This window comes from Strix uralensis, chromosome 5, assembly GCF_047716275.1.
Source record: "Strix uralensis isolate ZFMK-TIS-50842 chromosome 5, bStrUra1, whole genome shotgun sequence".
Taxonomy (NCBI): domain Eukaryota; kingdom Metazoa; phylum Chordata; class Aves; order Strigiformes; family Strigidae; genus Strix; species Strix uralensis.
In genome coordinates, this window is record NC_133976.1 from 41,957,088 (window position 1) to 41,983,570 (window position 26,483).

Genomic DNA, 26,483 nt, shown 5'->3' on the forward strand with positions numbered 1-26,483 from the left:
TACTTGGAAAACCGCCTTGCAGATATCATCAATCCCCCCCCCCCCCCCCCCAAATGAGAAAATCCAATACTCTACCACATCAAAGTTGTATAAAGTGAGGGTTGCATTCTGATGTCTGCAAATTTGGTGTCTCTTGTCCTTGCATGTGTTATGCTGACCTTATGGTTGATAATAATCTGCTAATCTTTGATCAACAGAGCTAAACTCACTATGCTACTTGATAAGCAGAGTTAATGTTCAATACTTACCTTCTTTCTAATATGTTTTTCTTCTTTTTTTGCAATTCTGAGTGTACATTCAGTCTACACTTTCTAGCACAAGAGATAGGAAGGCGTGAGTTTTCTTTTTGTTGATTTTTTGTTTTTAAGGAAAGCAATGCTTAGATGAATAGATGGTATTTGCAGTGGAGTGCAGTCTGCTGTGCTGAACTAGACTGAAGTCAGTATCCATTCTGTGGCTCATGGGTTAATGAAGTTTGCATTTGTCTGTCTTCATGAATGAGAAGAAGTAGAGACTGGTGGACAATCCTGAATGCAAATCCAGATATTTTGAATCTGTTCTGGTCTCTAATCGTCAGGTTGTTCTGAGAAGTCTTGGGGCACTGAGGTAGAGCAGAGATCTCGGAAAAGAGAATATGCTATGAATTTTCCAGTTGAGTCTCTGGATTTCAAGACAGAACACATCTGTGTGTCATTTTGCACTACAGATGAACCACTTCTGATTACTGAAAAATTAAATCAGGATCTTGGATGATTGCATCCTAATACCCAGTTAATCTTTTAAAATGTAATAGTGTAGATACAGGCTTTTCCAGTGACTTCTGTTTACCATTTCAAAGACTTGTCATATTGCTGTGACTTTTAGGAACACTAATTAATTCTTTGTCAGTGTTAAGAAAGGTGGAAGTAATGAAGTAAGATGACTTCCATCACGTAATTTGAACAAAGACAGTAATAACTAACAAGCCTAATTTGAGAGTATTAGATCTCCATACTGGTTGGTGCAGAATTTGTATTTCCTCAGCAAAGAACAATGGATTCATGTCCATCTACTTGTCTAAATTGGCAGTGTACTTACTTGGATGGACCTTTAACTACTGAATGGAAATGTCACCAGAGAAACAAATTGTACTGCAAGAGTGTACAGGAGACTGTCAGGAGACTGTAACGTGTCTATAATGAATGAATGACTATAAATTAAACTATCCATAGATCAGAGGGAGTGGTAAATAACAATTTAACAGTCAATAATTGAGATAATTTCAATGAAGTCTGGCTTAGGTAATAGAAAATCAAATTTCGTAACAAAGTATTTTTTCTTTCTTTTTCCTTCTCCCTTATTTCTCTCTAATGACTTGAGATACGTAATTCTGTTGCTTTGTTTCACATGGACACACTAGTGCTACGGTCTTGCATCAACTTATAAATGTACTTAAGTTTAACCATCTGCATCACTATTTGTGGGAACGTGGCCAAAAGGTTAATTATTTTTGTTAGTTGCTTGGAAGAGACACTAGCTTTTTTCTCAGGTTTGATGCCCACCAGCTATTTTTGGGAATCATTAGCGACAAACATAAAAAAATGAGAGTTATTTTATTTTTTTTCACACATGAATGTCTGATACATGTAAAACAATAAAATAGATCCTTTCTGTGTTCTCAACCCCTAGAAGTTTTAATTACTGAAAAAATTCAGGCATAGCTATTCATGCATTTTGAACTGTTACTGGAGCTTTGCCAGCTAGTGTCAGCCAATGTTGCTGAAGTGATTTAACTAATTAATAGGTTTTTACAACATTTGAGTAGAATCTTGCACTCAAGTCAATAAAACTGTTTAAGGAGGACGAAAACACTGTTGAGCGCACGAGTTAATCAAGGAGTTAGTGCTCTGAAAGATCATCTGGGGAGTATGTCTGAAAAGAGAGAGGATTTCGTCTTGTGAAAGACAAAACTGGGCTTTATGGGGCAGCTGGTTCAGGTAGCAGTTTTACCTTCTTACTTCTGTACGTGATCACAATAAAATGACCCTATATGTAGCGATTATGGATTAGCAGTAGTTAATTTTAAATCTTTAAAAGTTAGATTTGTCTCCAATTTTCTCATTCAGGAATGATCTCTCCACAGCTTTGCAAAGCAATTGAACAGAAAGGACCATATTTTAATTGCAAAAACTGTCCAGAAAGGACAAAACAAGGCATATCTACTCAGAGATTAGTCTCACAAAGAAGTGCTTAACTCACCACTCAGTCATTAAAATCAGTGTTGCGGAGCTTGAGTGTGCTAGTTGTGTGTTCAGTTATGGGATATCTGGCGTAGGAAGGGAAAGGAGCAATAGCAGTAACCATCACTTGAGGGATGATGTATTCTCTGCCTGCCTCAGTCAGACCCACACGATACCTGAAGCTCAGAAGCACAGGACTGGGACTGAGGAGACCTAGCATCTGTGCATAGCTTTGCCACAGACACCCTGAGTAGCCGTATCCTTGCTTAATATCCCCTGAATTTAGTGCGTGACAGGCACCTGAATGTCAAGCCCATCACAGCTCTGTGCCTCAATTTTCAAGGGGAAGTTCTGTCCTTTCTCTTCAGACTGGGCATGTGCTATGGCGGAGGATCCTTCCCTCCACTGTGTGCACAGTGGTGCCAGCAGCATGGCTCCTGGACTTTGTAATAGAGAATGGGAGTATAAGCTTTGGAACTGCCGTCTTAAAAAATAAACTTCTTGTTTAAAAATAAACTCCTTACAAATAGAACTCCTTACAATAGAATCTGTATTACAGATCTCCCAACAAAGTACCAATACTTCGTTGTTATTTCTTATCTGAGCCTTGTAACCTATTAAACAAGTCTATAAATATAGTCATCAAGAAAAATAGGCTTAAGTTAAATGTTAAATAGCTGCAAAAATAAAGAATAATGTTTCTGATTAATTTTCTTTGCCAAATAGTACCCTAAATGGTATTGAAATTTGTCACTTAATCAAAGAATGGTCTAAACTGTGTGCAATTACATTTTAAAAAATTAGAACACAATTTGCCCAGAAGATAAATAATTATGATCCAATTTTATAAGTGTATCTCCAATTGTTAGAACATACTTTAAATAGGAGCAAGTATGTACCAATTAATTATAACTTAGAAGATTATTCTTAGCTCATTGTAGAGCTTTATTATTCACTCTTGAAAAAAAATCCCTGTAAAGGCATAGCACGATTTTAATTAATTTTTTTCTAACTGTTTAATTTTTAACTTTTCTCCCAAAGTGTTTAATTTTTAAGCATGAGCTCTGCTAGCTACATATTTCATTCTCACCATCATATCTCTTAAGCAAGAAAAATAAAGTTAAATAAATTGGATCAGTATTCAAATAAAAGCCGTTTAAAGTGATGCTTTCAAAAGTTAATCTTTATCTTTATTCTTCTGAAGTATCCATCAATCATATTAGCTCTTTAAAAATGAGAGCAGCCTTGAAGGCCCAGATGAGGTTTAATGTAACACAGGGATATGTTCTGCAGTGTTACTACCTAAGCTGAACTGAAACAATGGTAATTTTATCCACTTGATTCAGTTAATACAGGGGGCAAACATTCAACATGCTGATCTGGTGCCTTGGAACTGCAATTTTAGAACAACATTTTCCATGAAGCTATAAAATTAAAAAATCTGTAGACTGGGGAGATTTCACATGTTTAGATAATGATGAAATACAGGCCCATAATGACTAGAGGAGAGAGAAAGCAAAAATCTCCACAAATGGAGAAAATTCAATTAGAGGAGTCTCTGTTGAGGCAATAGAGAAATAACTTTGGGGATATTCACATTTTCATAAACAATTTTCATTTTCACAAGAAGAACCCCCCTGTCTACAGTCTTGATTACAAGCCTCTCACAGGAGTAATTTGTAGCTTTTCATAGCCATGAGTTTTGTAGTTTCTGAAGCTGAGCCTTTTAAAATCAGTATTTGTTCTGATGTTTTGGTTTGTAGGGGCTGATTTTTTTCACGTTGTCCTAATGACTTAGCTTATAGATAGAGACCTAAAACCTTCCCTGGAGTAATTGGTTGGATAATATTGAGTAGATCCGCTACACTGCAAATATGCTATTACCGATTTGGTGGCAATAGAGTTTTCTTTGCAAGAAGCATGGTGATATCTAGATATGGGCATGGGATCAGTGCCATCACTTGTCTTAAGTCTTCCTTCCTTCCCAGAGCATGCAAATGATCCTGTGGTTACTGACTGCACTGCTGCTAAAATTGCTAATGTTGGCATTTAGAACATAGAAGATGGAGTAGCTGGGAAAGCCCATTGAACTGACATGTTTTACTGTAAAATTCCGAAATGTAAACTTCACAAGTGAGGAATGCTGACCTTTTTGGGGTTAGACATCCACTTCTAGGTACCTCTGCTGCTGACTGTACTAGCCAAACATAGAATGACAGTCCTTCCAGCACACAGTTTCTACCTGAATTAATGGAGCAGTCAGCCCAAAAAGAATTACCTTTCCCAGGTGCCTTACAGTTCCTTAGAGTATCTGTTGGCTGAGTCACATCTCTTGCAGTAAACCAAAGATAATATTTCTGCTGACAAAGCTCAGAAAGAACTATGTGTGCTTCTAAAAAAATGATTTAGTATTTGTGTGTCAATACATAAAGTCCTTTCTTCATTGAAATAAGGCTTGACTGGGTTCAGCTGTTCTTCATATTCAGATATCATGTGATAAAACAGATTTGGGACAACGGGTTGTTTGGTCCCATGACCAGGTTAGCATCCCTTAGTCCTTTTGGTTTAGTATATGTTCTTATGGCTGCTGTCAGTTTATTAATTCTAAAATTAATAGCAAAAAAAGACATAAGCTGGTAAGGAAGTTGTGCTTTAAGGACAAATAACCTAGTACATCAGAAAATCAAGACAATAATACTACTTTCATGTTCTGTGCAGTGTATGTGCATTTGGCTGCATATTTATGTTACTGTAATTGCTGACCTGAAGTTTTGAGAGACTTGCAGTTATTTAGAAAATTTTAAGCCTCATTCTGAGTTAATATAAGCCAACATAAAGGAGGCACCTAAATATCTGCTCCATTAATTTTAGTATGTCTTGATTTCTTGTGTTTAAATAAGTAATCTTAATTTTCTGTAATAGACTCAATTATATGCAGTTTCCTTTGCATGCACTTTTTGAAAGAAAGGTTAAATGGGGGAAAAATAAAATGTTGATATCCATTAATGTTTGAAATATCGCAACAAGGGCTTAATGATACACTTCCAACTAAGAAGTACAAATTACATTACAGTGAAATGGAAATTCAGCACCTAGCACACGTGGATATTTCTGTAAATGTCAACCAAACTCACATTTTACTAATGTTAACTCAGTTTTTGAGAATCAAAACTCAGTAGTATGGAAAGCCTGGTGAGAGTGATAACTTTTTTTCTTTATTGCTATGTATGTTTAAATACAATTTTGTTTAATGGATCTGGTTAGCTTTAAGGATTTTCTGGTTTCCTTGGTCTTGGTGTAGCAGTTCTGTAGGGATCACAGAAGCAGTTGCATCGACAATGCGTAAGCCAAAACATCCTGATCCTGGGTAAATCTAGGGAGAATTACTAACTTTTTTCAGTGTCAAGAATTTTAGGTCATCTGAACATTTAGAGACAAATCTAAGAAGGTAATAGGAAGCATCAAGGGGGAGGAACTGTGGAACCTGCATTTTTTGGAGGCCCCATCTGTGTGTTGGGGACCTGTAGAAACTGCTTGAGCTATGTGGTCATAACCATAGCAATGCTGACTGCCTGGCTTGGCTCTGGATGGGCATGTTCTCACACAGCGATTTGGTGGTGGGAGGACAAGAAACAGTAAGATCTTGAACCATGCCAGGATCTGCACTCTAGTACCAATCTACTCAGGCTAGATCAAAGCAGTTCATGGCAAAGATGAGACATTACACCTCTGATTTTGCTTTAGAAGGCAATATTGCTGGTGCGTGCTATGCACAGTTAAAAGTTTCATATTCCTAGCAGCTTTAAAAAGGACTACATTTTTCTTGCCTACCCTTTCAGTTTTGCTTTGGAGAGTTCACTCCTGAATAAATGTCTGGGTTTGTCTGCAAAATACCTCAGCAATAGTCAACCCTTTGTGGTTCTGTTAGCATGGGACTCTGCTAAAAAATCTCCATGAAGCAGCACTGTTCTGAGCCATGGCGGCTCAGCAGAAGCAAAATTCATGTGACAGTCTGCATCTAAACCTGCAGATACACCCTCTGAGCACATGACTACACTAGCCAGAGAACGTGAACAAAGCCTCAACCTCAGGAGTTTTTACTACTCAGAAAAAGCGTAACAAAAAAGCAGTAAGCATAAATTCCCCAAAGTTCTTCCACCAGTAGCAAGAGTGCACTTTTTTTCCCCAGTTTTGCCTTAATTTAGCTACATACTCCTTTGTTCTTTTTCTCAAGAAACTATCTTGAGAATAGTTGTTGGAACCAGCTAACCCCGTAGGGGCAACAACAGTTTGTAACCCTTCACAGTCATCAACATATGGTTTCTTACTTTGCCTACTTCCTTATGAAGTACTGAAGAGGAATCAAAATTTTGAAATGCTGAAAAGCCATACTGGTTTCATGTTCCAGGGACTCAGACATGACCAAAGAGATCAGCTGAAGTTTTTTAACAAAAGCACTCATTACAGAGCCCAATAATAGAAAATTTCAGTGGAAGAAAGTTTTTTTCTGGAGAATGAACAGATGGGCGTAAAAGAACCTCTTTGTTCTTGACTGGGATAGCCCAGTCTATGGTGTAAATCTTTGGTGAAAGTCTTATAATAAGTGTTGATGTAACCTTTTTTTTCTGTGTTGTGTAAGATTTGATATCAGATTTTACAGAGGTAATTTCATTCTTTGTCCCACTATATTACTGCCCAGTCACTGACAGCAGCTGTATGTACTTCTAGATTCTCTACAGAGGTCTTACATACGACGTTCCAGATGTGTTTCAGCCTGGAGAACTGTGTTTTGGTATAATTTTTAGCAACAAAAAGAGGGCATTCTTTTCTGCAAATCAGAAACTTATTCCTCTGAGAAGTGTCTAGCTTTATCTGCAGGAATACCCTTTAGCTCACAAATATTTCAGCTTCTGTGCTTGTATAGGAAGCATAAACAGGATAGGAAATTAAAAGCCCAGCTGAGATCTTTTTAGAACAAAATGGTACATATGCACATCCTATACTAGGTCTGAATTTGGCCTCAAGAAGCTTTCACTTAACCGTAGTCTGAGTTTGTACTACTTGAGCAGTAATCAGAGTTCACAACCATCCTATGGCATAGCTGGTTTTGCACTGGTATTAAAATGCTGTAAAAGTTAACAGATCTGTCTATTTTCTTCTCTCCTGAAAACACCATTTTTAAGTACCATTGTCTCAGCACATCCTTCCTTACTTGTATGTTACTATATGAAGATGGAGCACATTACAGCACAAGCAAGGATGAGTTTCTGGCTGATCAGCTCCTATTCTAAAACCTCAGTACTAAGGACAAGAGGAGATTTGGCTTAGTGCCCAGCAACAGAGTGATAAGATCCCATGCTAATTTGGAGAGCTTATGTTACCTGTCCTGCAGGTTATGTGGCACATTATGTGTTGGTGAACTGTATGACCATAATTTATAGTCTCCTGACAGTGTGATAGCTTTATGAAAAGAACGGCAAACGTGTTACTCGTTAGAAAATCCATTAGGATGGCCTGGAAAATTGGAAGATTTTGGTGGCAGTAAAGAGATGCATATGTAGTTTAAAAAAAAAAAACAACGTTACTGCTCCACTTTAATTTTGGAGTCTCTTAAAGGTAGTGATGTTCTTCCTTTGTTTCCAATATCAAGAGGCTACTTATTTACCACAGTGCTATTACTGATTTCTTTTGTAGAATCCCACTCAATGTGAGAGACATTGTCTACTGTACAGGAGTTTCACTGATGGATGAAGATGTATGGGAGTTCATTTGGATGAAATTTCATTCTACCACAGCAGTGTCTGAGAAGAAAATATTACTAGAAGCCTTAACTTGCAGTGATGACAGAAACTTGCTGAACAGGTACCAAAATATCTATATCTGAATATTACCAATAATCACTTCAACATTTATGGAGCATCACTTGAGCTTTGGTCTAAATGAAAGAACTTTGCTTTTCAAGCCCAAGCTTACTGTCTGTTAAACTGTTTTATGTTTTTGCATTAATGCATATGAAAATTGACACATATTATGTCTTTTCACTTCCAAGTTTTCCTGTGTTCATTGGAAATGTTTGAAATCCTATAATAAATAATGCTATTTTTTTGTTAGCATATCCTTTATTCAAATATATTGACCAGTCTGATCTTACTGATTTCATAAAAATACACATGTAAGGTTCCACTCAGCCTTTCCTGAAATCCTTTAACATCAAAATTTTTCTGATTCATAAATGTGCCTGGTCTTTGGAATCATAGAAGTAAACCACTGAATTCACTTGGTGACTTAAACAAACCATTTGGCAGTGATTATTTTTTTTCTGAGAGTTTTCTGATGTGCTATTGTTAGACTATGTGTTGGTGAAACTAAATAGGATTTTTTTTCCTTGCTTCTCCCACTAGGCTTTTGAATTTGTCTCTCAACTCAGAAGTTGTCCTGGATCAAGATGCAATTGATGTGATAATCCATGTAGCTCGAAATCCACATGGAAGGGATCTTGCTTGGAAGTTTTTCAGAGAAAAATGGAAAATACTAAATGCTAGGTAAAGATAAAAAGCCTAAATTTATTTTAATTTTCTTATTTTGATGTAATTTGTTTTAAGTATTGTCTATGTGTGCATTCATGTAAGTTCCTGAATCTAGTCCATTCTCTTTTAATCCATAGAGATGTCTCTAAATATGAAATACATACATATGAGTCATAAATGCATTTATTCATGGATTATCACACACATGCATAGAAACATTTATCTCTTAGCAATCATCTGTATATATATTACTGTATTGTGTCTGCACTTATGATAATGAATTCTATCTATATGTCAAGTGCTGCAGTTCTACTTTTACCTAGATAAAAAAACAGCGGTTCCCAAAGGAATTTTGCTGATTTTAAGTCTGACAGAAAAAAAATCTTTTGAAGAACATTATTTCAACTGTGGGAAAAAACACCAAACCCTTTTTGAAACATTTCCATTTTCAAAAGGATGTTAATATAGTGTCATCCCCTTTCCTTCCACTCTGTGTTTCAGGTGAGTTTCAAGTAATAGAGGAGCAACATTTTGAGTTAAAAATAGATGAACAGGAAGAGACAAGGTTGCTCCTTATATCTGCTTCTCTTTCTCTTTGAACAAGTGCTACATGCTCCTACTCAGAAGCACAGTCAACATTTTAAAATCCTTTTTGATAAAGATTTTGATATTAATTCAATGACTGAGAAATTTCTTTAGTTCTTTAGGGACAGCCTGAGGGTCTGAAAGAGTTCACAGCAGCTCATCTGGTACTGACAGATTAGAAGGGGCCACAACTTGGAGAAGTTCAAGTTCTTAAAGGCAGGTGTCCAAGAACTTCGGACACTGCACACGAGGCCACTCTCATGGTGTTGGCAGAAAAGTATTGGAGATCTGTTTCATTCTGGGCTTGTGAGGAGCCATCTAGTGTACCAAGGAATATTTGAAATGTTTTTTTTAAGATGCTATATTTAAGCAACTAGATCCTAGTGCCTGATGAATACAGGTACAAACTTACTATATGTTTCACAGCATCAGAAGAAGAGTCAAGGAAATTCAGATACTGCAACTTTCCTAAAGATTCAAAAAGTTGTTCATGCTGTTTTGGATAATACTTTATAGTATAGTGATATTTTAGAAGTTCAGCTGGGAAAATAGGTTTGAGCTGGAATTCGGTTTGGAAGTTTATATTGCAGGAGCATACTTTTCGAAAGCAATATCCAAAAAGATTTAAGAGTGCTGAAGAATTTAAAAGTTAAGAATCCTCTGCTTCTGGTATGATTATTTCAGGGACTGGACTTTTACACAGAAAGTGGATGGCAGACCCATTACTTTTATGCAACCCAGTGCGGTTAGTTATGCTCTGCATAGCAAATAATTTTTCAGGTTCCTCCAGGGATTTATACAGAATCTAGGCATAAATCTGTCAAAATCTGTATTGTTACAAACACATATGCAGAAGTTACAAATATGTAGCAAGTACGTTTATCTGACAATCTAGCTAACACCTGTGATTTTAGACATGGACAAGACTAAGCAGTGTAGACAAATGGGCAAGATTTAGAAAACTATGCCACATGCCAAATTTTTTGTGTGTTTTAATTTTAAATAGCTTTACTTCACCTAAAATTTGAATTTTATTTATCTCACTTGCTTGGAATGTATCACTGTAATCTGAGTTCCTAACAATCAGCAAGGCCTCATCAAAAACCTGGGTTTTGTCCTTTTTTAATGAGAAAATAACAGAGAGTCTGTCTCTCTGTCCAACACTGACTTTGTTACCTACATTCGCCAAACACAAGTCAGAGCCATCAAAAGGATTGTAGCAGTTGCATTTTTCTAAAAGGGATGTCCAGTTGAGTTTCTGTCAATTGCCAAAAGATTCAATGCAGTGGAATAAAATAGTTCATGAAAGCTGTACATATATGATGTATGTTGAAAAGAACTCTGTTTTGTAATTATAGATTAAAATCTTTTAAGAGAGACTTTGAGAGAGTGGAATTAGTCTAACACCTTGCCTCTTAATGATCAGTGAAACAGTGACATGATAAAATGCAAAACTGGGCTTCTGATTTAAGCTTGCACACTAGTACATTTTTAAAATACAAGCTTTATTGTAGAATTATAGTTTAAGTACACTCTGTCCCAAGGCATCTTTTTTCTACAATTATAATTTATTATTTAATTTTACTAAAAATTAAAATACGTTATACAAAACATTAATTTAATAAGGTGATATCTCAGTGGTATTTTCCATTGAATTTATTATAAAAGGTGTTGATGTTTGAGATAGTAATATGAAATAACTGAGAGTGATTAAATTATGCTATAACAATATTCTAACTTTAAAACACAGCATGACAAAGAGTTAGAATGACAACAAAATATTGTAATCCCTTTATATTTTTACAGTATACCTGTGTTTGCATTGTCAAGAAGATACTGATAATATGTAAAGTCTTCAAAATCACTCATATCCCATTTACAAAGGTGACATAGAAATTGAAGTGCCTAACAAGTCTTTTGTAAGAAATCTGTGGGACTAAGACTGCTAAAATTCTGAAAAAGAGAATTGAAAATACTGTGCTTGAATTCCTGTTACCTGAGCATGCACTACCTTGGCTCCTAAATCATTTTCATCATGTGTGCACGTGTGTGTCTGTGCGTGAAAATTTAATCCAACAGCTGCCTATAGGAATTCTTTCATTCTCAAGTGCTGAATCATTTGTCACCATTTGGGAATTTGACAATATTTGGGAAGCCATTTAAATCTGTCCAAAGTAAGTGGACTATGCTGCCTCTCAAGCTGAGTTTGCATGGGTGCAAAGCCTGTATAAATGTGTGGCACTGGAGGATCACATCCCCAGAAATAAAGGAGCAGATGGAGAGCCCATGACTCCAGGATGTTTCCAGGGAGGTCAGGCATGGAAGGTCCTGGTTCTGCCCTGGTGCTGTCTTCCCTGTGAAGGGTGGGAAGACTGATACTTGCAATACCAAACAGTTTTTCTATTTATTCTTGTATCACACCTGGAAAATACTATTTTGAGAGGTGGCTTTTCTAGAATTTTTGCCAGCAGAGCAAAATTTAGAAATTACTCTTAGTGTCTGACTTTTCACCAAGTATGCGTAACAGGCAATAATCAGCACAGGTATTCATGAAAGTATCATTTTCAGTGGAAGGAATTCTGCTACTTCTTGTTTGCACGGTGACTATAGTACAGACTGCAAGAAAAATAAAATCCCTGCAGCTGTTTTTATGAGGTCACTTCTGTAAAGTGGATTGGTAACCTTGTCAAAAGACCCCATCAAGAAGAACTTCCAATTTTCCAAGCAGTCAATTATGAGGCTAAGCAGAGACTGTAATAATAAAGGGCTTTGTTAGAAAGCCTAAATGTGCTTAAAGGACCATGAAATCTATACTTCCCATAGGAGGTGTTTGCCTCTGGACATCTGTATATGTCAGTGTGACTGAAGTTTTGGAAAAAGAGATGTACTTGATGAAATATCCATGAATAATTCAGTTATTAGTGGTCAGGGAGTAGGATTTTTGATACCTATAACTGTATTTCCCCTCATACAAGCTCAAGGTAGCAAACAACACAGTGTACACCTTCCCTAAAGCAGAATCTTCTCAAAGAAAACTCAGTTCTCTTCCCTCTCCCTCTTTCTATCCCTCTGCCTGGGGCTATCCCTCTCCCTCTCCCTTTCTTTTTCTTTCTTCCGTTTTGAAGGGACTGTGGCTTACAGTACGTAAGGTTTTGAGGGTAATTCATTTAGGATTAATACAAGCAGAACAGAAAGCTGTGATTGTGATTGTGCTAGTTCATTTCACTTTGAATTTTGAATTCCTTCTCTAAATCAGTGTGTAAAAGTGGGGTATGAACTGAATTGTTCCCCCAGATAAACTTAATTGTAGTGAAGTCTATTGGTATTACTTACACATGTGTGATAGGAGAGCTGGATTCCCTATCTTAAAAACAGTCATGTTCAGATTAGCTAGATATTTCTTTGGATGTATGTGCAGATAAAGATAAGGATAACTATTTGTCAAGTGCCTTGTGCTAGCTGAATGACATCTAACTTGAACAAAAGACTTGATTATGGTTTCCAATAGAATTATATTCTTCATGCTAGATACTTTGAAAAAAAACCAACCCATAAACTATTCCAACATGAAATGCAAAACTTCATGAGTAGTATGGTTAAAAATGATTCAGATGCTTCATTTGTGGGATTGAAAAAAACTTGTGGAAAAGCAAGTGGAACAGCAGGATTTGAATGGCCAGTTTCAAAGCAACTACCTACAGAAGGTCATTGCTGATTGCTGCTGAATATCTTACCCTTTAAATATTCCTTGCCCAAGCTTTCAAATTTTCATTCGAGGTTGGTTCTTTGAAGATGCTATATCATGGCCCAGGGGATTATTTTAGCAGTATTATGCTCTATCAGTATTATTTATTTTAATTATCAGATACTGGAACAAGAAAATTTGATTCAGTTCACTTATCAAGAGGCTATTTGTAATGTAGATGAGACGAATGAATACAAAATGCAGAGAAGGCTGCAGCACTTCAAAAAGTCTGTTTTAATGGTACAGCTAGAAGGGTTCCTCAGAACACTTCTCCATAGTTGCTGCTCCAGTCCTTCTTTGGCACCTGTATTTTGAGCTGCTTGGTGTCATTATGTGGAAAGCTGTTTCGCTGAGCATGAGGTGTTGTGGTTTGGTCCCCTCCTCCTTTGGAGCTCTCATCTGTGCCTGTGGTTAAGCCCATTCTGCTTAGTAGCATCTGACCGAAAAGTTAACTACAAATAGCTCAGCCTAGAAGAACGTCTCAGTCCAGGTTTTTAGCATGAAACACTAGAATACCAGTGTCCAATTCCAGTGCTATTCCCTTGGATCCCCAAAATTGGTCCCATGTCTTCTCCCATGCTTAGAGAAGACTACTTTCTAGTTTTCAGCTGGCCTGGCACTTGTACTTACACTGTGTACATTTTCTTTTTGCTCTTACAGGTATGGAGAAGCATTATTTATGAATTCAAAGCTTATCAGTGGTGTCACAGAATTCCTCAATACCGAAGAAGAACTAAGAGAGGTAATTTTTAAATTACTTTTGGCACATGAGTCTGTATTCATTGTAAGCAGGGAGCAGGGCAGAAGCAATAAGGTGTTGGTTGTTCAGGAACTCTGGTTGATCAGCTGGAGTTGCAGGCCCATGCTGCATCTGGGCAGAGCAAGGATGAGGAGCAGATTGCAAAGGCAACTGAGTGTGTAGAGGTGGTGTCATGAGGTGGGTAGTGCAGGCACTTCTCTGTGGTTGGCTGGATGTGTAGGTTTGCTTTTTTTCTCTTGACTATTGGTTGAGAAACAAAAGATGAGATCTTTCTATCCACATTAGTTTATGCTGCAGAGGGCAGCCCTAGAAAACCCTGTTGTTGAAAGTAGAAGCTGACAGTGCCTTCTCTGTTTTTCTTTTGCCTACAGTATTTTCATGTGAGAAAAGCTGTTAACCTGATATTCTGGCCAAATGACACCACAATAATTTGTTCTAAATGCTAAGTACTTCTTATTTAGATTGCAAAGATTTCTCATTTTAACTTAACATCTGCCCTGACTGAGGTAGTTGTATGGTTGTGTTATGCTCTGCTTAGCAGCTGCTCGACATTACCCGAAATGGATCAAATTATTCTTACGCATCATAATCACCATTAATTGAACTCTGATTGCCCTATGATATTTTGTGTCCAACCATTTGTCTGCACTCAAGTCTAGTGGCCTCAGGAACTTAGGGAAGAGCCGCAGCTGGTTTCCTCAAAGCTACCCAGGTGGGACGACAGTGCTGGCCAGATTTGAGTATCTGTCCTGCACAAGTACTCTTAGTTTCCACCTCCATGGTAGTATTGACAGGCTGCTTGTTTCTGCTTCCCCTAAAAGAAACTGGTCTTGTAAACATTTTGGTATAAAAAGTACAGAGATCAGGTAAAGTCTTATTTTGAATGTTTTCAGGTCCCTCCCATGCTTTTTAACTGTTATGGGAACGAGACAGTTGCAGGATCAGACTTTTCAGTTTTGAGCCCATGCACAAAGAGATGTTGTTGGAAGTTAGATTTAAATAAATAAGGTGAATTTGGTGTCACCACGAAACAAAAATTAACTAGTTATGAATAAGTGTTGCTAAAACCACTTAATTTTATACAAGTCAACATAACCAGCAACCTACTGTGCAGACCAGCCTTGCAATTCTCACTTAAAAAGAACAGTAATTCAAAGTACACCAGTGGCATCAGCTATAATAATCCAGGTATTGTGCTATAATTTGAGTATACACAAGAATGGACCAGGGGCCTTTTCAGTCTGCTGAAAAAAGATCAAAGTTTTCTCATAAAGGAAGGACTCTGTTTCGGGCATTCAAAGATCATCAAATGAGTGTCCATGTGCTATTTTGCCATTCTCTTCACACCATAACATCCCTTCCATTTCTAAACAACCGATCTGTATTATATCATCAAAAGGGTTCTGCAAATCAAAATGAAATAAATTTGTTCTGAAGCTTGATAAAACCAAAGGGCATCAGGGCTGCTTTCTGCAATATTTGCATATAAACCTGAATTAGAAGCATTTCCAGTGCTCCCAGTTTGGTATATTAGGTAGAAATAAAAGTTTAGAGCAAGCCAGCTGTCTCTGCAGTGCAGCAGCTGGGCTGCAGGAGAGAAGGAGGTAATGATATTAATGTGATCTGGCACTGACATGTCAATATCTTCCAGTGCAATTTGAAGCAATTGCATCACATCTAATTGACAGTCTGCTGTCTTACTACATTTCGTATTAAATCTTTCTGCACGATACTACATTTACTTCAACAGTGATCGTGGAGGTTTGCCCTAAATGCCTGACTTGTTAGTGTGCACTGAAAGTATTTACTTTCTTTAGTTCCTGCAAATTTAACCTGTTAACTTGTATTTCCAGCTAAAGAACTTTATAAAGAGTTACGAAGGGGGAGCTGCTGCCTCTTTCTCTCGTGCCGTGGAAACAGTGGAAGCCAATGTGCGGTGGCAAAGGCTTTATAAGGAAGAACTATTCCAGTGGCTAAGAAAATCCTTGACACACTAATCTGTCTTTCCAGCCAACCATTTAACATGAAGCTCTGCAAGAGGAAGAGGAGACATTTTAGAAATGTTCAACATTAAAATCATGAAGACAAGATCAGATTGCAGGGATAAGGTTTTTTTCTTTTTTTTTAAATTGTGGGATGTTTTTTACACTGAGCTCTTGCGAAATTGTCAAGAAGCTTTTCAGAAGAGAAGATCATGAATGCTTGTTCTCATTCCGGTCCTCAGTGTACACAACCAAACGTGATATTAAGTGGTGCATGTCAATGTTGAAGAAAAACAAACAAAAAACCTTCAAAGACTGTTTTGTGCATGCTTGTACCGTCCCTGCCTGTATTCTAGCATGCTTATGTATAACAGCCACATTTTGTATGTGAGTTCCAGTTACATCAAAGATGGGCATTATACAAAGCACAAAGACTATCTATGACAATCAGTGTTGCAATGAACAAAAGGAGAACAAGGAAAAGGAAATGCAGAAGGCTTCCAACTTGGGGCAGTATGAGATGCAAAATCAACTTTCTCCCTAGCTGCCAATTAGTCTACCACTCAGATTGTCTCTTAATGATTACAAAGATGCCAGCTCATTTTTTGAGTTGCCAGTTATATCTTTAGTCTCCATATTCCCATATTTAAATAAATGGAATATATAGAGAGGAGAAAGAGAAAGGGGTGAGGCGGGGAGGGGGGGGAGAGAAAATGAGAAGGACATCACCCATGCATTATAATCATATACATTTATTCACTGCTGATCAGTGGAACAGTGTAGTTTTAGCTGTGAACGTATGCAGTGTTGAAGGGGAACTTTACATTGATTTCACAGAATCCATGAATCACCTCTTCTCAGCTATTTCACAAGGCAGTGATACTCACCACAGGTCACCCAACCTGTGCAGTAGTAAGTTATACAGCTGATAGTGCACAAGTATTATAAATAAACATAAGATTCAAATGGAAATTAGCAAAAAGGGAGAATATCTTGCATGCCAAGACATGAAATTACCCAAGAGGGCTGCCTTGCACGTGGTAGACCAGCCTCTGTAGATATTTATTGCGATAGACAGGTCAAATTCTCTATGTGGGCAATACTTCTGCAAATACGATGTACCATTTATGCCAACTTAGAAAAGTGAAATATGGAGAAAGGGGAGGGAGTGTTTATCTGTACTGATTAATACCAAGAGCACTTTTTTCTTTCTGTTTCTTTGTACTTCACATAGACTGTTGTAGATAAGAGATGCTTTTCTTGATCATAGGTTTGTTTCTTTTTTCTCAATCCTTAATCTGAAAGATCAGTGACACAGTGGAACTGCTACTTGTACAATGACTATCTGCACCATTGGTGCTAAGTGTTGAGGATAAAACTGATGGGGGCCAAATACTCTCCCATGTCTAAACCGTGGAGAAAAAAACCAGAAAACTATAGAGAGTTTTCAGGAGACAGATTGCAGCAGCTTCAGAGAGGGAATGTAGATGTACGACAGTGGGGTTTTTTATCCAATCCCAGCCTATCACAACCATCTTACCACATTATGGCCATGTACATTGGGAACATGTGGCCAGCCAAAGCCATTTTATCCGGTTGTTTCCTTCACAAGGCATGGAAGTTACCAACATGCTTTATGGTTGCAGTTGCTTATCCTCAGTAAGTTGTGAATTGAAATGTTAGTGCAAAAAGAACCAAACCCAAGCATCTTCAGATATTATCAGAGTTGTGTAGAGACAGTATTGTTTTTTGGACTGTCATTCCCATGGTAATCTGCTCCTCAAGAACTGGTAGACACATCCCATAACTAAGCTGTTGTACCCATCCTGAGCTTGTCATTTGTGTCTTTTTCTGTGCAGAGGGTGCTGTTTGTGGATTGGGTGCATGAAATCCTTGCTTCACTGTTTGGTGCTGTGTAGCAACATATGTTAGCTTGACCACATGTAACCATAAGAAGAGGGAACCATGTGCTCTTGTACTGTTAACTATTTGCCTTATAGAAAGCTCTAAACCTTTGTGCTGTGTTGCAAAGCTAGTGAGCCTAATGCCCAGAGATATTATCATGTCCCAGCTGAGGGAAATCCTCCTCCTCTTATGTATTTTACCTACCTCACAGGGGTGTTGTGAGGCTTGACTAAAGTTAGCAAAGCACTTGAATATCCTCTGATGAAATGCATTTAAAAGTGTAAAGTGTTATTGACGTGGTTGACCAAACTCAACCTCAATACCAGTATGTAGCGTCACATTTTTAATTTCTACTAAACAAAATCGCATGCAGATTTGTTATAATAAAAAAGCAAGCCAAATATTATTTAATATAACCTCTACCCTGTAATGAAGGCCAAAATTATGATATCCAAAGAGTGTGCAGAAAACTAAGCCTTCAAATGTGAATTGCTTTGAGGATTTAATAGAAAAGAAGCATGTGTGATGGTCTGCCCCTTTGCAATTTTGTTCAAGATTGTCTTTGATGACTTTTCTTTTTCAACACCACAGATTAAACCACATACCTCCAGGATGCGCACAGAAGTTTCTGGTCTTTCCATTGATAAAGGGCAGGCTAACAATATGTTCCAAAGTCAGAAGTTTATTTCAGCCTATGTATTCTGCACAGTGCACAGAAATTTCCACTGTTGCTCATTTGAATTGAAGTTCTTGCACATTTAACTGGTGTTGGATGTAAGTTGATAATTTAGTGGCCTTGAGCAACTAGTCTGCTACAGATATCAAGCACTAAATGTATCTGTTACACATACTTGTTGATGTATTGCTTATAATTGTTGTATTCTGGCAATGTTGATATTACTGCTATAGCTAAGGTTGAGCTGGCCTTTCCATTATAATTCCCTATTATTTTATTTTTTATATTTTGTATTTTGCTGTTTCACACTGAATAAGGTTTAAATTTAAATGGATTAAATCCAACAAAACTATAGCTGTTTTCTACAATATTCAATGCCCCTGCATTTAATTATATGTCTTTAGAAACTTCTTTTAATAAGAAGTTCCACACAGCTGTCTGTTAAGGAATAGTTGATACCTCATGGAAAACTCTAATACAGTCTGCTTAGAAAAATCTATTTATCTTATTGATTTTCTTTCTCCTTTACCAGTCCTTTTCTTCCTTTGTCCTTATCTAAAGATGGGCCCCATTTTTATAATTTGGATTGTGATTAGGAAGCCAAATAGCCCCAACTTTTCAGCATTTTCAAGTCTGGGATTTAATTTTGTTCTTTCTAGTGAGAGGAGATGCTGCAAAATGTGGATCCAGCGTGGATGTGGACCTCACCCAGGCCCTGGGCGTAATTTTATAGAGATTTAATGAGGCCTCTATCTCTAATCAGCCTTTGTATGACTCAGGATCCTTTGCAGTTATTAATTGATATGGCTTACTAAATCACATAGGAAGACATATGAATAGACATGATTTTATGCCAGCATAACAATATACCCATTGTAAAAATACCTGTTGTATTTTTATAACATTGTCCACTACAAAAATCTCAGCCTATTACTTTGTAGCTGATAGAATTATTCATGTATCCACTGCTAATAGCTGTTAAAATTACAGTAGCTACTAATCGTGACTAGGGCAGAACAATGTGAAAAATTCTTCTGAAATAAAATGTCACTTCTGCTATTACTGGGAGTACTTGGACATTGATTTTGATGAAAAAAACTTCGTGTGTCCTTAAGTACATCTAAATTTGAGACCTTTGATGATCTTTTCAGTGAATATAGCAAGAATTCCAATACTGTGTTGGAAACTGAAGATGAGTATTGTGTAGCTTTTGGGTTGTTCTGGATATTTCACTGAGCTTTGAGTGTCAGAGGAAATATCTCCATTGATGCAGAAGGGTGCTTTCACAGCAAGGGTCCTGAACCATACAATTAAATCCTTAGTAGTAAAAAAAAAAAAAAGAAAATTATATATATCTATATATTCATGTGAAAAATCCTCTGTAGAGATAATTTTTCCATACAATGTCAGTAAGTCTGATTATTTGGATTAAATGAAGCCAGTATTTGCAAATGAGTGTGACACTGTTTAGATACCTGCATAATAAGGTTTTGATTTTCCACATGATTATAGCCAATACTGAAGTAAATGAAAATAGACTTTGAGTCAAATGTGCAACTTCCTCTTTGAGGAAAAGGGATCTGACTTTGAAACCTGTTTATGTATATAATCATCTTACCACCACTCCTGTTATGAGTACTCACCATATCAGGCTGCCTGTCCTAAGCAGGGTTTATAGCCACAGTGTCAGTATGAGCATGGAGGAATAAAAGGACCATCCTGCTTCTGAGCAGCCTGAATAGAGGCTGTTTGCCCAGCTTTGGATGGCTGTATTGCCTGCCACTGCCATCAGCCCACCCAGGTCAGGAAGGCGGTTGGGAACCACTGAAGTGCACAGGGGCTTCACCCAAGTTTCTCTCAGCTAGGCAGGAGGGTCAGAATGCCCCTCTGCTGGTTATGGGTTGTGGGTGATCTTCAGAGATTAGTGTCATTGACTTGTGCTAGCAGGAAACAAAGGTCCAACTAGTCAGCCTGCATTGCCCAGAGAAACCTAAATCCCTGAGCTCTGGTCAACCCAATTGGAAAATGTTCACCAAAATGCTTGTAAAGGTCTAGAATATTATAATGTCCATTCTTCAGAAGTCATTTCAAACAGTCAAATATTTTGAATTTTCAAGTATGCATAAGAACACAGTTTTTTCCTTTATCATATTTTTCTTAATATTTGAAAATGTGCCAAGAGTTTCTTGGGCCTTTTTCTAGCAAATGGTTTGGAACGGTGTCACAGCACATTATTTGTGGTAATAATAGTAGTAATAGTAGTTGCTGTACTAATGCCATCAAAAAATTCAGATGCCTGTGCAAACCTGTATGGCACTAGTGACTGTGCGGTTCCAGTTTTGCATACGAAATTGTAAAGAACTGGCCGCTTTGTTTCTCATATGACTGTGGATGCTTCTGTCTATCTTAAAACAAATATGGAAACCCAGTGAAATCACTCTGACTTGAGCAAGGAGTCCATGCTGGCATGAGTAATTTAGTTTTCAGTGAGAGGGAAGGGGACAAAGGGACTGCTGTGTGTAAGGATTTTTTATCAAAGTAAGGCCACATGCCCTAGTTGGAGCGGAATTTTAAAATCAAGTGTATTTTGAAGAAGCTGGTTAAGCTTAGCTCCATCTTGTGTCTATGCTGACAGTGGAGGGTAGCTTTACTTCAGAATACCCCTACATGGTAACACAGTTGAGGTCAAATTTTATAAAAGACATGTGGAACTGGTTTCATTGAGATGTGTTTAAGGAGAATCACCGACATGAGCAAGTGCTGTGGGTCAGTCCCAATGTCTTTTCTCAGGAAAAAATACATTTATATTTGGCTGATCTGTAACTAGTGAAGCAAGTGCAGCATGGCCAAATAGTATTTCTGAATGCTTTGCTTATTTTATGTGCACCATTTCCTAACGATATCAAAGCAGCGTTGGTAGAGAACATAGAGGTGAGCAGCATTGTGAGAGCAGAGGGGACTGTGCTGCAGCAGGCAGTAACGAGCCAGGAGGCTTTAGCCAGAGTGCCCTGGCACTTCTTGGACAGCATCGCTTGGATTTGCCTGATACGGATAGCCTTGGTACAACGGATGAGGCCAAGAGCCAAGATCTCAGTTCTCTGAGATACATTTCAGTCGACTTAATATGTTCATTTCTGTAATTTCAAAATAACCTGTAGCCAAACTGAGGACACGTGTGGCTGCAAATCCTCTGTTGGTGCACGGTGAGGTAGATCCGTTGAAGTGACTGATGTGAATTGCAGCTGAGGATCTAACCCATTGCTTTCAAAAGAGCCCTCTGAGGTGATGGCTGGGCTGCTGTACAGGATGTTTCGCACATTTGTATCTATGTTTCAGTAGCACATATTGATGACAAATGGTTTTTGTTTTCCTTTTGCTTTTTGTTAGAATAATACTTTGCAATCGGTTACAATGTGATAAAGCTTTATAATATGTTTGGAGAACTGCAGAAAACTGTACTGTGAAGAGTGTGGCTACTACCCTCTCTTTTTCCTGCAAACAGTAGATTTCAGCAGAGATGGACTTCCCTGGACTTAGAGACGCTGTGAAAAGAAACGTTCTAATGAAAACATCATTGTAATTACTGTATAACTACCCTGTACAAAGGCAGTTTTGTTATATGTTTAAATGTAATTTTGCTATGTTGGTTTTATGTTTGAGGGACAATAGGTTTTGATGTGGGTGAGACGTATAGCCTTATAAAAACAGATTGTAGCTCCCTGTCTGATGTTTTACTGAAAGGTGTTTAGTTGCTCTATTTTTGCAGAAGATAAACATAAACCAGTTCCCTGAAAACTAATGATCTATTCCTCTACACACAGGTCAATGACATAAATGGATCATAGTATTGAAAATAAAGGCTTGGTAAGAAATTACATTATTTTCCCAAGAGACTCCACATGTAAGATCTTTTGACACCTTAGGAAGAAAGAAGTCCTGCAGCTATTAATGCTGATTATAATGGATGAGTCCCTCTATTAAGTCTGTCTCAGCCTTAGATTAATTCTGAATACTGTAATTAGAGGAACATATTTTTTCATCACTTCTCAAATCTGTACTCTTTGGAATTCAGTTCTTTGTCAAATAAGAGGTGGAGCTGGGTCAGTTTAGATACAGTTCCCCAATGGTTTCACACAAGCATTTGCAAGATCAGAATGCTATTTGCATTTAAAGGAAGTCTAGATCATTGCATAATGTCACAGTTCTTTATGTACCATATATACATGCATGTATAGCTTCTAATTCTGGACCATTTTGCTTTGAAAAAGATTTCATTGGTTATTTGTATTTACAGATCTTACTCAAAAGTTTCAACTCAGCGAAGCAGTTGGACATAGGCAGGATGTGAGGCTGTGTTGACCATGACTCAGCCACATACATAGGCGTGGAGGCAGCCCCACTGACTTCTGTGGCATTAATCAAGTGCCTCAAATTATGTATCAAATCACGCATCAGGCTGAAACAGTCTTTCTGGAAAGTGGTTTAGGTTGAAACCTGTTTCTGCACAGGTTTCAGGTGCAGGATATGGTGATGTGTTTTTGCTGAATTTAAAATCACAACTTTATATAGAGCCAACTGTTCTCTCTTTTTTATAGAAAAGTCTATATTTTACATATAGAGGGGAGATACTGATTCTCAGTATATCTAAAAATGCCAAATTTAACAACTTTTTTCATTTATTGTTTGAAACATCCTAGGATTTGAGATTATAAGCAGAATTATTCTTAGAATGTTAATGGATATAGATCTAATCAGCAGTTTAAATCATTAGCCAAATAAAATACAGTAATTTCTGTTACAGTTTACCAGAAAAGTGTTTTTCTATGATATGCCTTTAAAAATGACTCCATAAATATGAGACCACGGTGTGTTCAACATAACATAAAATTTTTATTCTACTCTAACTAAGGATTCTACTCTAACTAAATGGATTTTTTTTTTTAAATGAGAAACTTTATCTTCTGTATTTTAAGCAGAACAAATTTGAATTTTGTTTCTGATAATAAAATTTTGTATAGTAATGTGTAATTCATCACTGTCTTAATTTTCTGACCTGGAGACATGGCTAAGATAAATAATACCCAGCCTTTTGATTATGTTCCCATTTCAGTTGAGATAACAGTTTAATAATGCTGAATAGATACATTGAGGTTTTGCAATGAAAAACATGCAAGAAAAAGTATTTTTTGACGTGAGGAATTTTTCAAAATATTAAAATGCTGGGACTAGTAGAAAGCAGAGATCCACAGAAAATATAAAATTTGGGCTTGGAAGTACTCTTAAGCACTCTAAGACTAACAGGACTGAGGCTGGAATAGAGAGCAGAGTCTGTCTTTTGTGCTTTTCTAATTATGTAAATTTTGAATAAGCAAAAAGATATTTTCATTGGTAAACGTGATTTCAACTGGAATGCAGTTCAAATGACTTTTCAGTAAGAGTCCTTGAATTCAGGCTATTATTTTCCTTTTTTGAAGAACAGTTTTCAGTAACAATGAAATGTGAAATATGTGCAATTATTTACCCATTGGATACAATCATGTTCCCACTGAAGTCAATTGGAGCTTTGACATTGACATCACTGAGAGTAAAAGCCAACCCTGTATTTTTCAAAATATACCTTTCAATACCAGAATGTCTTTTTTCTTTAACAATAAAGATGTTTTGTTCTGTACTGCACATCTTAGTCTGCTGAAAAGCTGAAGGGAATTTTTAAAGTCCTGATTTTGCAAAGCACAACAGGCAGCATTGATGCTTTGAGCATAGGTAAGCAAAGCTGGGGCCTAAATGAGTATGTTTATAGTATCCTACCATTAAACACTTCACTGTATTATGCTAGGGCTAGAGTTTTGACCATTCTATATGCATACGTCAGCAGAGTATGGAGACATACCCCTCATATCTTTTTCCTGAGTTCAGGTCTGGATCAGGATTTCAGGAGGCCTGAGGAGGTGGCTTGGGGGCTGGTGGAGAGCTTTCACGTTAAGAAGGGATACTGGTATGTAGGATGAGCTATAAAGGCTAGGATGTACTGCTTCCAAAAGGGGCCTTGTCCCTCCCCTTTTTACGACATATACCTCTCCAGGAGTGTTGAAATAGCTGAGATGAATTGCACAGCAACCCTGGAAGCATCCCTGGGAGATGAGATAGAGCGTGAGGAGGGAGAAATGAAATCCCAGTGCCAGCACATCTCCTAATGAAACATCAAAAAGAACATGCTTGTTTCTACCCCAGTGTGGCCACTGCAATCAGCAGCACTTCAGTCAGTGGCTGAGCTGCTTTCAAGTTGAACATTTTCATACAAGACCAAATGAAGAGCTGTTTATTTGCTCTTGGTTCAGTGTCTTCAGTAAAAGCAGAACTTTAAAGGCACCCATTTGCTTTGAAAGCTCCGCAGCTGAGCTGGAGGGAGTAGGAGGGAGAAAAGTTAGAGCCTTTGGTTTGTAAATTGACTTAGGAATATTTGCTGTCGTAATAACAGAAAATCAGCTTTTGCTGACTAATTCCCTGCTTCCTCCTATTCCTAGCAAAAATTATCTAGCTCCCTTTAAGCTACAGCTTCAGCATAGAAGCCACTGTGCAGAGTCGCACTGCTATCAGAGGCATTCTGACTCCTGCATACTGCAAGGACTAAGGCCTCAGGAGTGGAGAGAAACAATTCGGTGAGCTGGTGATAATTCTGGCTCTTCTGAGAATCAAGAACATAAACCCCATATTAGAGAAACAGTATTGAGAATGATGTATTTTGATGGCTGAGGCTGTATTATGGATGAGATGGGAAAATGAGCACAAAGATAGTTGTCAGAAAAGTGTAATGAAGGTAAGGCTGTAATGATGTGAAATAATGAGGATGTGCTTGGGAAATTAAAGCCTCATTATGTTGAAACTTAGTCTTTGAATTAGCAGCCACATCTACTGTGGCCAAAATCTAATTAAACAGAAATTGCTGAGTGGTTAAGGAGGCACCCTACGAGTGTTGCTGTTTGCATCTATTGGCTAATGTCAAGCTATAGAAACTCCTCTGTGCTCAATCTAGCCCATACTGTCCTGTATGTGCCAGTTTGTCCTAAGTGAACCCATTAGAATTTGGACTAATGGTGGAAGGCTGAATGAGAACTGCATCAGCAGGACCATGGTGAGACTTTATTCTCAGGTACATTTCCCATGCATCACCTCTTCCCCTTTCTGTCACAATCCTACTGCTCTTCTCAGGCCACAGCAACGGTAGGAACAGCAGGTAGAGCCTAGGTATATTTTGTATGGTTTTGCCTTCATATAACCTTGCTTCTCATCAGTAATTAGAAGGCTGTAAATGAAGAAAGCAGGACAGAAGGACCTAAGTGGCTTTGATTTTCCATGGTGCTACCCGTCCTGCCCCTGCCCCACCAAAGGGCCTTGCTATCTGCTAAGCTACTAGGGGCTGAGCATCAGCATTAGGGCTCAAGCCCTAGTACAGCACTTTCATTCTGCAGTTTCTTGAACATGGTGTTAATTACTCATTTTACTGCTACAGCATTACTTCTAGCAAACATCTTTTTGCTTCTTGAACTTAGGAATCACTTTTGTCTGTTATACTTACCATCATTTTTGACCTGCTCATTGCAGAAAGTTAAGAAAAAGAGGAGGAAGAGGGGGCGGATAATAAGATGCCATTACATGACATGTCTATTACAGTAATTTATTTCATGTGGCACAGAACTGTTGCCAGTGATAAATGCATGTTCCTGGTACAATTATGAGATGTACCTTGAACTTTTCAACAATAAAACTGTCAAAAGGTTGCAATAAGCATAAGTACAAATGTGAATCCGTCCCTTAAAAAGATGAAATAGCTCACAAATATGATTTTAATAAATGGTATTATTTTCAGAGATGCACTTTTAGATCCATTGACTATTTATAGTTAATACCAAAAGTGTATATTGTTTCTGCTCTATGATCATGGATGTAACCCATTTTTTCCCATTCCACTCAGTTGCTTAGCTGATTGACACATTTCAAATACTTTTCTATGGAGGTTATAGTAATGATGTCATAGTAGAAGTCTTAGCACAAGATCAGCATGTATTTCCATATGTACAAGTGAA

The 26,483-nt window shown here is 37.6% G+C and overlaps 1 protein-coding gene across 1 annotated transcript in view; it reads left to right on the forward strand.

Annotated features, from left to right (window-relative positions):
• The window catches only part of TRHDE (thyrotropin releasing hormone degrading enzyme), a 225,038-nt gene extending 201,611 nt beyond the window's left edge, over positions 1 to 23,427 (forward strand). The window contains exons 16-19 of the mRNA XM_074870583.1: positions 7,914 to 8,081; positions 8,621 to 8,761; positions 13,737 to 13,818; positions 15,690 to 23,427. Coding sequence (XP_074726684.1) covers positions 7,914 to 8,081; positions 8,621 to 8,761; positions 13,737 to 13,818; positions 15,690 to 15,833 — 535 coding nt within the window. The 3' untranslated portion in view covers positions 15,834 to 23,427. The remainder of the gene's footprint in view (positions 1 to 7,913; positions 8,082 to 8,620; positions 8,762 to 13,736; positions 13,819 to 15,689) is intronic.
• The last annotated feature ends 3,056 nt before the right edge of the window (positions 23,428 to 26,483 follow it).